The sequence below is a fragment of the Equus caballus genome, chromosome 6, assembly GCF_041296265.1.
Source record: "Equus caballus isolate H_3958 breed thoroughbred chromosome 6, TB-T2T, whole genome shotgun sequence".
NCBI lineage: Eukaryota > Metazoa > Chordata > Mammalia > Perissodactyla > Equidae > Equus > Equus caballus.
The window spans coordinates 86,397,678-86,412,099 of NC_091689.1; the positions used below are offsets into that span (position 1 = coordinate 86,397,678).

At 39.6% G+C, this 14,422-nt stretch overlaps 2 protein-coding genes across 2 annotated transcripts in view; both read right to left on the reverse strand.

Moving 5' to 3' along the window:
• The window catches only part of OR6C319 (olfactory receptor family 6 subfamily C member 319), a 137,666-nt gene that overhangs the window by 11,889 nt on the left and 111,355 nt on the right, over window positions 1–14,422 (reverse strand). The window lies entirely within an intron of this gene.
• OR6C22 (olfactory receptor family 6 subfamily C member 22) lies at window positions 6,392–7,327 on the reverse strand. The gene has a single exon (NM_001391065.1). It carries the CDS (start codon window positions 7,325–7,327, stop codon window positions 6,392–6,394), a length of 936 nt encoding a protein of 311 aa, NP_001377994.1.

The following is a 14,422-nucleotide window of genomic DNA, read 5'->3' on the forward strand; positions in this document are numbered from 1 at the left end:
CTCCCTGATTTCCAACTGTATTACAAAATTTTAGTAATTAAAACAGTACGGTATTGGCATATAAACAGAAACACAGATCAATGGAACAGACTAGAGAACTCATAAATAAACCTATGTACATATGGTCAATTCATTTATAACAAAGGAGCCCAGAATATACAATGGGAAAAGAAGAGTTTCTTTAACAACTGGTTTTGGGAAGCTGGACTGCCTCATGAGAAAGAATAAAACTGGACTCTATCTTACACCATACACAAAAATTAACTCAAAATGGATTAAAGACTTGAACATAAGACCTCAAATAATAAAACTCCTAGAAGAAAATACAGGCAGTAAGCTCCTTGACATAGGTCTTGGTGATGATTTTTTTAATCTGACACCAAAATCAAAAGTAACAAAAGCAAAAATAATCAAATGGGACTACATCAGACTAAAAAGCTTCTTCATAGCAAAGTGAAGCATCAACACAGTGAAAAGACAACCTACTGAACAGGAGGAAATATTTGCAAATCCTATATCTGCGAAAGGGCTAATATCCAAAATTTTACAATATTTTGAAATATTTTCGTTCATTTCTTCAAATACTTTTTCTGTCCCTCCTTTCTCCTTTTTTAAGGAGACTCTAATTAGACTATATCAGGCCTCTTGAATTTGTCTCATAGTTCCCTGATGCTTTTTTAAATTTTTTAAAGTTATTTTCTTTGAATGTTTTATAGAGAGAGTTTTTACCACTATTTCTTCTAGTTAACTAAATTTTTCTTATGCAATATCTGACATTAAAACTGTTCCATATACATTTTTCTCAGATGGTGTAGTTTTTTCAACTCTAGAAGTTTGCTTTAAATCTTTTTAATCATATTAATGTTTTTACTTAACATGTTCTATCTTTATTCTATGTTCTCCAACATATGGAGTACAGTTATAATTACTGTTTTAACTGTGTTTTACTTTAATTGTATCACCTGTACCATTTTGGGGCTATTTGTATTGATTGTTCTCCTCACTATCGGTTGTGTTTTCCTGCTTCTTTCCATACCTGATGAGTTTTGATCACATCAGACATGAATTTCACCTTCTTGAAGGCTGGATGTATTTGGATCCATGTAAAGATTCTTTATTTTTGATTGGTATCATTTAAATCATTTGGAAACAGTTTTGTCCTTTCAGGTTCTGTGTTAATCTGTGTTAGAATGGACCAGAGCAGTGTTTAGCCTAGTAGTTTCTTTCCCCAATGCTGAGGCAAATCTTTCTGAATATTACCTATAAACTATGAGATTTTTAATTCTGTTTGGTGTGAATAGGAACCATTTCCAACAGTGTGGGCTCAGAATATTGTTTGGGTTTTTTTTAAAGATTGACACCTGAGCTAACATCTCTTGACAATCTTCTTTTTTTCTTCTTCTCCTTCTCAAAGCCCCCAAGTACATAGTTGCATACTCTAGCTGTAGGTCCTTCTGGTTGTGCTTTGTGGGACACCACCTCAACATGGCCGGATGAGTGGTGCCATGTCCATGCCCAGGATCCAAACCAGCGAAACCCTGGGCCACCCAAGCAGAGCATGTGAACTTAACCCCTCCACCATGGGAAGGCCCAGAATATTGTTCTTTGCAACCCTTTTAGGTGATTCTTACCTCAGTCAGGCAATTTCCTTATGGGTATATGCTGATCAGCGCTCAGCTGAACGCTCATGATGGGCCGTCTGTAGATCACAGATATCTCTCTGTGCCTCTCCCACTTCTCCATACTGTCTTGTGAACTTTAGGCTCCCTGGACTACCACCTACACCTTCCCAACTCTAGCAGACTGATGGGCTCCACATGGGTCCCCCCACCCCACACTGTCTCCAGGAAGTAAGCTGAAGTAATCATCTCTCAGGGATCACTGTCCTCCATTATCTGATGTCAATTATCTGGAAAACTCTGATTTCATATATTTTGCTTGAATTTTTAGAGGTTTGAGCATATATAAGGGCGTATATGCCCCCTGTTACTCCATTTCGATTTGAGCTTATTATCTTTCTGTGCTCTTTTTTCATATTAAAAAATTTTCTAAAGTTTTAGATTTTTTAAAATCTAGGGTAACTAAATATCATAATTTGCTGCATTGCTTACTCTAAATAAGCCCTGTAAACATTTTTTTTCTTTGATTATGATTCAATTTTGTCTCCTCTTAAAACTCTTTTTGTTTGGCAGCATTCTATGTTTGGTCCCTCACTTTATGAAATGAGTAGTGCTCTTTGCTACCTAATAGAAGTTTATTATTATTTGCACTGGGTGTTTGTGGCAGGAGTATCAGGGAAGGCCTGTAGGAAATAAGATGCCATCCAAGATCTTGCCATCTAGCCTGGACATGAGTCAAGAACACAGTAAATGTTAATTTGCAGAAATATCCATAACACTTTGTGGCACTCCTATAAGTAGGTGGGTTTTGTCAACTCTTGAATGTATGCTGCTCTTATGGCTTGCTTTTACCAAGTAGCTGCTGTCATGGAATATTTTTGTGGAAAATGAGGAATATGAGAACTGTAACATTGGTTGATTATTTCTAAGTATCTGGAGAACTTGAAGAAAGAAAAGAGATCATCTTAGGATTTTAAGTTTCCATCTCAAGGTATGAAAAAGGAGTCAGAAAACTACGACTTCCCTAAAAGAAACCAGTATCTCCTGTAGCAACAGGACTGAAACTCTTGGAAACCAATCCAAGTCTAATCTGTGGATGAACTCATTTCTATGCAAATTGAATTCACAACCTTCAGGGGTTACCAGAGGGCACATATGGGTAAATTCCATTGATGCCCCATATTCTGCCTAGCCGCCTTTGCCACCTTTGCCAGAGAAGCAGACGTTTATATCCCATCTCAAGGGTTTGATCTCTTCTTTTTTTTTAAAGATTGGCACCTGAGCTAACATCTGTTGCCAATCTTCTTTTTTTCTTCTTCTTCTTCGTCTCCCCAAAGACCCCCAGTACATAGTTGTATATTCTAGTTGTGAGTGCCTCTGGCTGTGCTATGTGGGACGCTGCTCAGCATGGCCTGATGAGTGGTGCCACATCCAGGCCCAGGATCCAAACCAGCGAAACCCTGCGCCGCTGAAGCGGAGTGTGTGAACTTAACCACTCAGCCACAGGGACGGCCCCTGATCTCTTCTATTATAGCAGAGCTGAAAGTTTTGAAATGCAGAGATCCCTGGTGTTGGTTAAATGAGCATAATGTCTCTAGGACTGAAATAGATGGGCGAGCACAATGGGGAAAGGATAGTCTCTTCACTCAGTGGTGTTTGGAAAACTGGGTATTCACGTGCAAAATAATAAAGCTGGACCATTATATTACACCATTCACAAAAATCAGCTCAAAATGAATTTAAGACTTAAACATAAGACCTGAATGTGTAAACCTCCTAGAAGAAAACATAGGGTAAAAGCTCCTTGACATTGGCCTTGGCAATAATTGTTTGGATATGACACCAAAAATTCAGACAACAAAGCAAAATTAAACAAGCGAGACTAAATCAAACTAAAAAGCTTCTGCACAGCAAAGGAAACAATCAGCAAAACGAAAAGGCAACACATAAAATGGGAGAAAAGATTTGCAAACCATACTTCAGATAAGGGGTTAATGTCCAAAATATATAAGGAACTCCTACTACTTTATAGCAAAAGTTTCAACAATCCAATTAATAAATTGGCAAAGGACCTGAATAGACGTTTTTTCAAAGACATACAAATGGCCGACAGGTAGATAAATAGTTGCTCAACATTATTAATCATCAGGGACATGCAAATTTAAATCTTAATGAGCTATCACCTCATACCTGTTAAGATGACTATAATAAAAATGTAAAAGATAGGAAGTGTTAGTGAGGATGTAGAGAAAAGGAATCCTTGTTCTCTGTTGGTGGGAATGTAGATTGGTATAGCCATTATGGAAAACAGTATGAGAATTCCTCAAAAAACTAAAAAATAGAACTATCATATGATCCAGCAATCCCTCTTCTTGGTATATACTCAAAGGAAATGAAATCACTGTCTCAAAGAGATATCTGCAACTCTATTTTTATTGCAGCATTATTTACCACAGCCAAGACCTAGAAATAACCAAAGTGTCCATCAATGGATGAATGAATAAAGGAAATGTGGTATATATATATATATATATATCACAAAATTATATATCACGTATATTTTATTTATATTTTACATTATTTATATATTTTACATAATTGTATTAATATTAATCATATTGTATATTAATATAATATTATGTATATATTTTATATATTTGTATTTTACATTTTATATATATATATATTATTCAGTCTTAACAAAGAAGGAAATCCTTCCATTTTCAACAACATGGATGGACCTTGAGGGTATTGTGCTAAACAAAATAAGCCACACAGAAAAAGACAAATACTGTATGATATCACTTGTATGTGGATTCCAAAAAAACAAAGTGCTTAGGAACAGTGAACAGATTGGTGGTTGCCAGTGGAGGGAGGTGGCAGGTGGGAGAAATGGGTGAAGGTGCTCCAAAGGTACAAACTTCCAGGTTATAAAATAAATAAGTTCTATGGGTATAACGTACATCATGGTGACTATAGTTAACAATACTGTATTGTTTATTTAAAAGTTGCCAAGAGAGTAGATCTTAAAAAGTTCTCATCACAAGAATAAGAATTGTAACTATGTGAAGACAGGGATGTCAACTAAACTTATTGCAGCAATCATTTCTCAATACATACATATATCAAATCATTATGTTGTATACCTTAAACTTATAAAATGTTCTATGTAATTATATCTCAAGAAAACTGGAAAAAATAGACGGCTGTAATGCTAAAAATAAAAAATTTAAAACACCAGAAAAAGGTGCCACTTTAATAGCAAATTAGTGTAATGAAATAGTTCCATCTTAGTCTGAGGAGGGTGGTTTGCATGACAAAAAAAATTGAGAAACAAATTACATCTACCCATTCTTCTTGACATAGTGGATGCTAGACCAAGAAGGAATACTGAAATAAACAATTTTTACCTTGAAAAAGCTATTAATTTGAAGAAATGAATGGAAAAAATACAACTCAAATTTTTGTTACTGCTTTTTAGTGTTTCAGACGTAAGGATGGTGAGGTGTTGCTCAGAAACTGGTTTATAATTTGCTCCCACCATTAACCTTGTTTTTCTTTTTGTTTCACTAGAAATGGCTTATGTTAATAACTCAGGGAAGGTTGAGACCAACATCTGGGAAATCTATGAGAAGCGTCCTGGCTCCACCGATATAACCAAGGAACAGACCCCAGTCGGGCATGGTCACCGATCAAGGGTGCCCTCTCAGCACTCACCTAGTTCCTTCCCTTCTTGGGTCCCCTGGTAATCACCCTGCTTCCATTAATTTTTGGTTCCTGGCTTTTTAACCTGCTTGTCAATTTCGTATCCTCTAGGCTCCAAAAATTTCACCTTAAACTGATGGTCATGCAAGGATTCCAGCCACTTCCAAAGGCCAACCCACCTGGTCCTCATTCTCATTCCTACCAGACCCTACAACAAGTTGAAAAAGATTTTACTCCTCCTGGATATAGGGCCCCCTTCTCAACGCCCTCTGTCAGCAGGAAGTAGCTTCAGAAGAAGAGACCTTCGCCCATGATCCTTAAGATTAAGGAGGATAAAATGTCTTAGGGTAGAATGAGACAGGAGCCAGCTTAGTGAGACAGGGTGTCTGCAGGGCCCCCGGCCTAACAAGATAAGACCCCTAACCAATCCACAAGCTAGGAGAATCGGAGACCACCAAGATGCACATTTCAAAGTTTCTGGACTTTCCCGGGGCTTACTCGTGCGCCCTAGCACCCAGGACTCCACTGAAGGTGAGCCTAGCCCCATTAGCATAGTAAAAGTCACACCCAGGGGTAGAGAGCTAGCATACTAACGATACATGCATCACATGTAGTAGCATGCTATGTGACAGCCCCGGCGCAAGCACGACCCCACCTCTGCATGCCGTGAGAAGGCACTCCTCCACAAACTTTGCCTAATAAAACCCTCACAATCCCACTCCCTAATGAGCCAGTCACCTGCCCCTTTCCTTTCTGCACTGGCTCCCTTGTGCACAAGCTAATAAATTTTTACTCATTTAAAAGAAAAAAAAGGATAGTGAGATGTTGTTTGGACCTTTTGGGAATCCATATTCATACTCAGTTATGAAAGTGAACCATAATGAAAGAAGGTCTATTTGAATTAAGGCCGTAGTGCTTACTTCGGTCTGTGGGTCTAAGAGTAATAGAAAAGAAAGTGTAGTGGTTAATAAGACTTACTGCAGTACTGTAGTGCAAATTTGAATGAAAACATATAGTCAAAGATGAAATATTTATATATTTTTTATTTTTAAAATCTTTTTAATTTCCTAATTCTTTGAAAGAAATGCTATCTTTTTTATTAAGTCCTTGAAGGCTTCTTTGACTTGCTTATTCCGTAGACTATAAATGAAAGGGTTCATCAAAGGGATAACTGAGGTGTTGAGCAATGACACCACCTTGTTAATGGCCACTCCTTCCTTTGCTGGTTTGATATAGATGAAGATGCAACTTCCATATGTGATGGACACTACAATCGTGTGGGAAGAACAGGTGGAGAAAGCCTTTTTTCTTTGCTGAGCTGAAGGGAGTCTTAAAATAGTCTTGATGATGTAAGTGTAGGACACAATTACACAGACTAGTGTCAGTATGAGGGTCAGCACAGCCATGATTAAAACTAGTTGCTCTATAAATTGAGTGTCTGAGCATACAATCTTCAGAAGGGGAGATGCATCACAGCCAAAATGGTCGATGAGATTGGAGTTACAAAAATCTAGCTGAACTCCCAGGCTAAGTGGTGGGAGGATGACAATTAACCCAACCAGCCAACAGCAAAGGACAAGAATGGTGCAAACCCTTTCATTCATGATGGCGCTGTAGTGCAGCGGCTTGCAGATGGCCACATAGCGGTCATAGGACATGGCAGTTAGAAGAAAAAATTCTGTTGCCCCAACAAGGATGACAAAAAATAATTGGATGGCACAAGCATCATAGGTAACACTTTTGTCCCCAGTTGTCATACTGTACAGGAATCGAGGAACACAGACAGTTGTAAATATTATTTCTAAGATGGAGAAATTCCGAAGGAAAAAATACATGGGTGTTTTAAGGTGAGAGTCCATGAGAGTGAGGAGGATAATGATTAGATTTCCAGCAACAGTGAAAATGTAGGTGAGAAACAGAAATGCTGAAAGAAAAACCTGCAATCGTGGGTCATCTGTTAATCCTAGTAGGATGAATCTTGTTATTGCGGAATGATTTCTCATCACTGTCTTCAGATATACAATGAGTCTGTATCAATAAATCGTAAAGTTTGAGTCTGAGTAATAGAATATAAAGATAATATTTCAATAAGTTGTATAGAGAAAGTAGCCAAGCAAGCAAGGAGAAGCACCGGTGTAAACTTTTACTTGATTGTCAATAATCTGATGTGGAAGTAATGCATCATGCCTCATTTCCCTGGACGCTGCTTTACCGTGGTCTCCAGAATGTGGTTTATGGAAAATATCTATCTGAGGTTTCATTCGCACTCCAGTTACAATACCAATCTTAAAGTAGATAGAAGATACCTCAAGGATTTCACAGTCTTCCAAGATTAGGGCGGCTATTATGGTTTCCCCAGTTCTCGGTATAGAGTAGGAGATCCATAAATGTTCATAATTAGAAAAAGATCTTTATACAAATTGTCCTTCCCCATCTATCAGGACAGCATATCAGCAAATCATCCTCATACCCTATGGTAATATAATACATATAATACCACCAGTGGCTTAGTTGCATTGTTTTCCATGCTTTGCAACACTCATTCCCTTCAAATAATTCCTTACTCTTCCCAACACCCTAGAGAAGCCTTTACTGTTTGGGGGAACTGACAGCAGTAACACAGTTACCATGAAATTTCCTGAGTCCCATACTCTTCTAGAACTTCTTTGCTCCCTTTTTATGATAATATGCCGGAATATTGGAGTCTGTGTCCCTCCCATGTTTCAGTCTGAACAGCCTCTGTTTTATTTCCTTTCCTTAGGTCTCACGTCCCACCCATCCCCAGCCTTCCCAGAATACTGACAAATGGGCTGATCTGAAGGTCTTTCCCAGAGAACAGAATCCTGTCCTTAGGCTTCCATGATCCTTATTGGGGTTCTGTAGTTTATGCATAGATTTTTCAGCTCCCAAATGCCTTCTGAGGCTACTTGACAACCCCATTAATAATATAAAATCTATATCCTCCAGATGGGCAGAGGAAAGAGAAGACCACATGGGGAAAGAGTTGACTTCTTTGCCATGATTCCTTTTCTGAAGACTCACTTTGCCCTTGGGAATGTCACTAACAAGTGGTGCCCCTCTCATTGCTTCAGGACACCTCTTTGCTCTTCAGCACTCTGGCCCTATGATAGACTCAGACTCTATGCTTATTCCCCCAGAGAACAGTTATTATCAGGAATTAATACTTAACAAGGATTAAACGTGACATGAGGAATAATTAAAACTTGGCCTTTACATGTGGATATTCTTAAAAGTTGAAAAGTTACATCCGTCCATATGAGTTTCCATACAAGACTGCCTCCCTGTGTTGCTGCCTTTGAGGATCATGTCAAAGAAGCCATTTCACCACCTTCCAGGAAGCCCTTGAATATTTTTTTATTTCTCACATTTTCTACCTATTCACTTACCCTTCCCAGCGATTTGGACAATATTGTACTTCTCAGAAGTGTCAGAGCTGGAATCTAACCCAGGTCAAACCGGATCCAAAGTTTAAGTGTTTCCAGAAAAGCTGTAATTTTAGGATTTGGGGCATCCTTAGTCAATTCTAATAATCACTAATTAATTAAAATGTTAGCTTTTCAAATGTTTCTTAGTCACAAACAGTATCTCTGGGGTATCAGGGTTTCTTCAATGACTGACTCGAACGAAATTTCCCCATGAGACACCAATTATTTTGTAATATTAATGTCTTTTATGTGATGCTTTAAGATATTCCCACGAAGTACCTTAAGAGCTGTTTCCCTCTGTGCTTAGAGAAGGCATCATTTCTACTAAAGAGAGTTGCCACAATGTGACAGGGTTTATAGACAGCTGTATAGAAAGAGGCAGCTGACCTAGGCCTATGGGATAAATGGTTTGACTGAGTGTCAGCAAGTAAGCAATGTGTGCTCATGCAGAGACTGCTCTGCTAGGCTAAGACATAAGGGTTTCCTGAGAGCCACACTTCTCCCCACTTAGTGCCTCTACTGTTCTCTTCAGCTCCTCTACCTGCATAACCCAATGCCTTCATGCTGGCCAATACCCTACCCCCCATTCATATCACTGGCTGGTGCACCATTACACATCACAAAAATGTATAATCTGTGTCCTCAATTTGGAGGAAATGGCTGGAATGAGATCTGTAAATGACTTCACATCACTGTTTGAATGATTACTGTAAGTGGAAAATCGTTAGTACAAAGAAATTATATTTAATACCGGAGTTTAAGCCATCACTGTTTTCCTTCTTGCTATGAAGGACAATTTCAAATTATGAAGAGCTGCTATTTTTTTTCTCTTTAGAGATAAAAGCATTGCTTGAATCCTCCATAATAAAATGAGTACGTATTCACTTACTACATTCGTCTAGAACCAACAGAAAAGTGTAGGAAAAACGGAAACTCCCCTGCAATCACATCACGCGCATGTTCATCATTACTAACATTTGTCGTATTTATTTACAACCTGTTTGTACATATACAATTATGTAATGCCGCTATTTGTATTTTATAAAATTATATTATATTTTAAATAATATTTGATGTTTTCCTCGCTTAACCTCACTTTATCTATTCAATTCGTTTTTTTCTTTTTTTTTTTTTTAATTTTTTTTGAGGAAGATTAGCCCTGAGCTAACACCTGCAGCCAATCCTCCTGTTTTTGCTGAGGAAGACTGGCCCTGAGCTAACATCCGTGTCCACCTTCCTCTACTTTATATGTGGGACGCCTACCACAGCATGGCGTGCCAAGCGGTGCCATGTCTGCACCCGGGATCTGAACTGGAGAACCCCGGGGTGCCAAAGCGGAACATGCGAGCTTAACCGCTGCACCACCAGGCCGGCCCCCATTCAATTATTTTTAAAGCACTTACAATGGATTTTCCTCATGTCATTAAATATTCTTCAACAACAATTTTACTTCTTATCATATCCCTTCATGTAAGAAAGAAAATTATGAAATTAGTACTTCTAATATTGAACATTAAGCTTGCTTCAATTTGTTATATAATAATGCATAATGTTTTAGAGAACATTCTTGTATATAAATATTTTTGTCAGATTAATTTCACATTTAAAAACTGGTCAAAAAGGAAATATTGAAGAAAGGGCTTCCCATACTTACTGCCAAACTAGTCCTTTATAAAATGTGTCCCAGTGTACATTTTCACCATTTGTAAGTGAGAATCTCTGTTTCCCATAGCATTTATTATTATTTGGGATATCATTTTTAATATTTAATATTAATTATTTGGGATATTATTTTTAATACTTTTACTAACAAAATAATCCTAACTATTAATTGTTTTGTTGGTATTTTTCTTATAAGTGAGGTACACCACTTTATTCTAAATGGTCATTTAAGTACAAAATCATCATCATTATATTTCCCTGATGATATTGTTTTAAATATTAACAATCATGTACTTATTTCACACTTTTATGTGAGTTATTTTACTGAATGCACCAGTAAAAGAACAATTAACATCAGAGGCTCAAATCCTAGAATGTAATCTAAGCCAATTAATGTGACTTTAATTATTATGGATTTTTTTAGGACTGAGGCAACCCAAGGGATGGTCTGGAAATGTTTGAGGGTAAGTTAAACAGCCATGCAGCGGGAAGTTTTAAATGGGTGGTTGCCTCTTGGAAGTTATTCCTATCCCTCATGTTCTAGGAGTCAATGAAAAAGGGGGAAATATTTTTTTATATCATTTTTAGGCCCCTCTCATTAAATCATTACACTGTGGCCGTGACTACACTCCCCAGTTGTTGTATAGCTCATCTTGTCCTTAACTCCGACCTCTTCCAAGAGCACTGCTCAAGAGTCATGTTCAGATTTATTGTCATGTTATAAGAAGAACAAAGTGGCAGTTCCGAGATTACTCTTCAAATCCTCTCTGAACATAAAGGTACTTCTTGGACTTCGATTTTCTAGCAGAAATATCTAAATTCGCTGCCTTTACCCAGAGACTGCTTTTACAACTGCCAAGGTTCCAGTTCCCAAAATTTTAGGTACATAAATGAAGTGACAAACATTTCATACTTACCTTCTGGTTGTTCCTCATCACTTTCTGGGAAATTGAACCCAAAAGTCCCTTCTTGGATCTGAGAAACACGAGGTGCTAACGGCTATAATTTTGGGTTAACTTCCGCATACTTTTAAGCCCCACATGCTCTTCCAGTAAGGGTGCCTGCAAATGCAAGGTGGTATGCAACGGCGTGGAGAACAGCACCCTTTGCTCCTATCAGCACCAAGTCTGAAGTGGAATCTGGTGAGAGTTCCTGTCTCTCATTAAACTATTAAATAATATCTCCCTGAATTCTGTGACTGAAGAATGGACAATAACAGCAAACAAATGCCAGCAGCTCTCCCGGCTGTGGAAGTGATGATGGTCTGACCTCCCTGTGCAAAGAAATAGATTGCTCTACAAATTTTCATTAATAGAAATGGCATGTGCTTTATTGGATTTATCTGCTTAAGTGCACAGGGAATAATTAAGTGAAACACAAAAATGTCCTTGGTGACCTTCTTCAAACTACTAATGAATCTACAGTGAAATTAACTGTGGCAAAAAAAAAAAAAAGAAAGAAAGAAGAAATATTAACCAGCATTTATGGGGCAGTGTCCACAGAGATAAGAAATGCAATCATAATGGCATCAGTTATAGCAAAAAAAGAAAAAAGAAAACACTCATATGATGAAATGATAATCTGATTCTCATCATGTTCTCTTTACATTGTCTAAATGCTGGGGGCCTTCTGATGATTTCCGTTATAGGGCACGCTCATATAACCTACTGAAGTCAGTCCTCCCCAGATTTCTGATCATTAGTTCTTAAAATGTCTTATTTCAATGAGAATTAATGTTTGTTTATTTCATTCTACTGATCATACAGTTCATCCTCGGGTCCTATTAAAGTAGAACTAATTAGGTATTCATATATCCATTAATCACTGCTATTTCATAACTCAACTACTGCTATTTCACGCTCAAAACATGCAGGGACCTTGTTAAACCCACAGGTGTCATTCTGCTTAAGAAGAATGCGAGATCCTAGTGTATTGTGTTCAGTATCCACCATATCATCATAAGCCCAGAGATCACCCCTACCCTTCCACAAGGCTCGGCAGTGCCAGCTTTTCATAAAGCCTAGTAGCTGAGAACTAGGAAGTCTGAGCTGGAGCCAGAGAATCAACATGTGCATGTAACTGCCTGGCTCATAGCCCCTCTCCTCATCCAAAATGAATACGAATTCCATACACCCTCATAGCACTGCAGCCATCACACTCACAGTGGAAATGCCTTCAGATCTTTACAAATGTGGGTCAGTTATTGAGAGAGAGGGCAGGCCCTCAACAACAGTAATACTGGAGCTGTGCCCCTCAACTGGTTGGTGCTGCTGGCTGCACTCCAAGTTCAGGAGGGGCCCCAGGCAAGGCTCGCTGTGAGACAGGGCCTCAGGTTGTGCTCTGTGATTTTGTGGGGCCGTAGGCTGTGCCTGAGTTTGGGCAGAGCCACAGGCTGGGATTACCAATTGGGTAGTCTATTGGCTCTCCTCTGCTGTTGGAGGAGGGCGTTGGCCGGGCTCTCTGGCTGGAAGGAGCTTCCAGCTGTGACACTCAGTTGGGTGGGGCTGGAGACTGTGCTCTGTGAATGGGCAGGCTCACTGGCTGTGCTGTCTGCCTGGGTATGTCCACAGGCTGTGTCCAGCAATCAGGCAGGGCCAAAGGCTGGCCTCTGTCGCTGGGTGGAGTTGTAGGATGGGCTTCACGGCTGGGCAGTACTTAGGTTGGACTCTGAGGCTACCCAGGGTGTCCATTCAGGCTCCCTGGTTATGTGGGATCAGGGGTTATGCTCAGCAGTTGGGCAGGGATGCTGGCTTGGGTCCCTGCTATGGAAGGCTGTTGGATGGGCTCCAAGCTCCCTGGGTTCTCTGGGTGGGATTCCTGGTGGGAAAGGACTGGAGGATCGGCTCAGCAGTCGGGCAGGACTTCGAAATGGGTGGGCCATAGAATGTTCTCCATGGCTGCCAGGCATCTGCTGACAGTCCGCCCAATGGGGTGGGACTAGAGGCTATGCTCAGTAGTTGGGTAGGGCTGTGAATTTGCTTCCTTGCTAGTGAGTCAGAGGATATGCACCTTGGCTGCTGGGTATCTATGGTCACACTTCCCAATGGGGTGGGACTGGAGCTTATGCTCAGTAGTTGGGCAGTCAGTGAACTTGCTTCCCTGCCCAGGCAGGGCTGTAAAATGGGCCCCATGGCTGGTACAACCCATTGGTCAGGAACACCAATCATGTAGAACTGCCAACCAGGCTCTAGCCAGACAAGGCCATCAGCTCGGCTTGGCCAATGAACAGAGCTACTGACTGGGATCTCTGCTCAGACACCACTGCTATCAGGAACAAAGTCCTCCAAGGAGTGAGCAGTGGTTGTTATAAGCCCCATCCCCTTCTCCATCTCTATCTGACCCCTGGTAGTCTAGTCCCACAGATTCCCCGCAGTAATCCTCATGAGTCGAGACTCAAGTGGGCCTTCCAGGAAGTGTTCTGCAATATTGATGAAGCTTGATATCCACTTGGGGCTTGTTTTTTCCCACTGAAGAAACTGTAGGCCTAGACGGGCCCTCTTGGTGCAGTGCTGTGCCAGCCTGCGGAGGGGTGATGCAGTTAAAGTGAAACCACTCTTCTTACCCTTCTAATATGGTCCTAGGTCTCTGTACTCTAGGGAGGTGCTTCAGGCACTATCCCAGGTTCTGAGATTTTCACAATGGTGACTAGTCTATGGACAGTTGATATTTGGACTTTGTGTGAGGGGGATTGGCTTGGGAATAATGTATGGCACCATCTTGTGGACATCACTCTGCTAGACTTTTAATATTGAGAGCTCTAGAGTGCATAATTTTTTGATAACTTTTAGAGCTTTAGTACACGATCTTTAATTATGCTCCAATTTTTGCAAGCTAGCTATTAAAGTATTCCTAGTAAGTGGAACTTAGAATACTCATCATGAGAAGACCATATGGATAAAGATGTAACTTTATTTATTTTCATTTCTATTGATGACGTTGGGTATTTTGGGAATCTACTCTCAGGTGCATGCATTGATTGAAGGAACCATT

Excerpts from the sequence above, each read along its gene's own strand:
- OR6C22 (NM_001391065.1), bottom strand. The coding sequence starts at position 7,327 with ATGAGAAATCATTCCGCAATAACAAGATTCATCCTACTAGGATTAACA.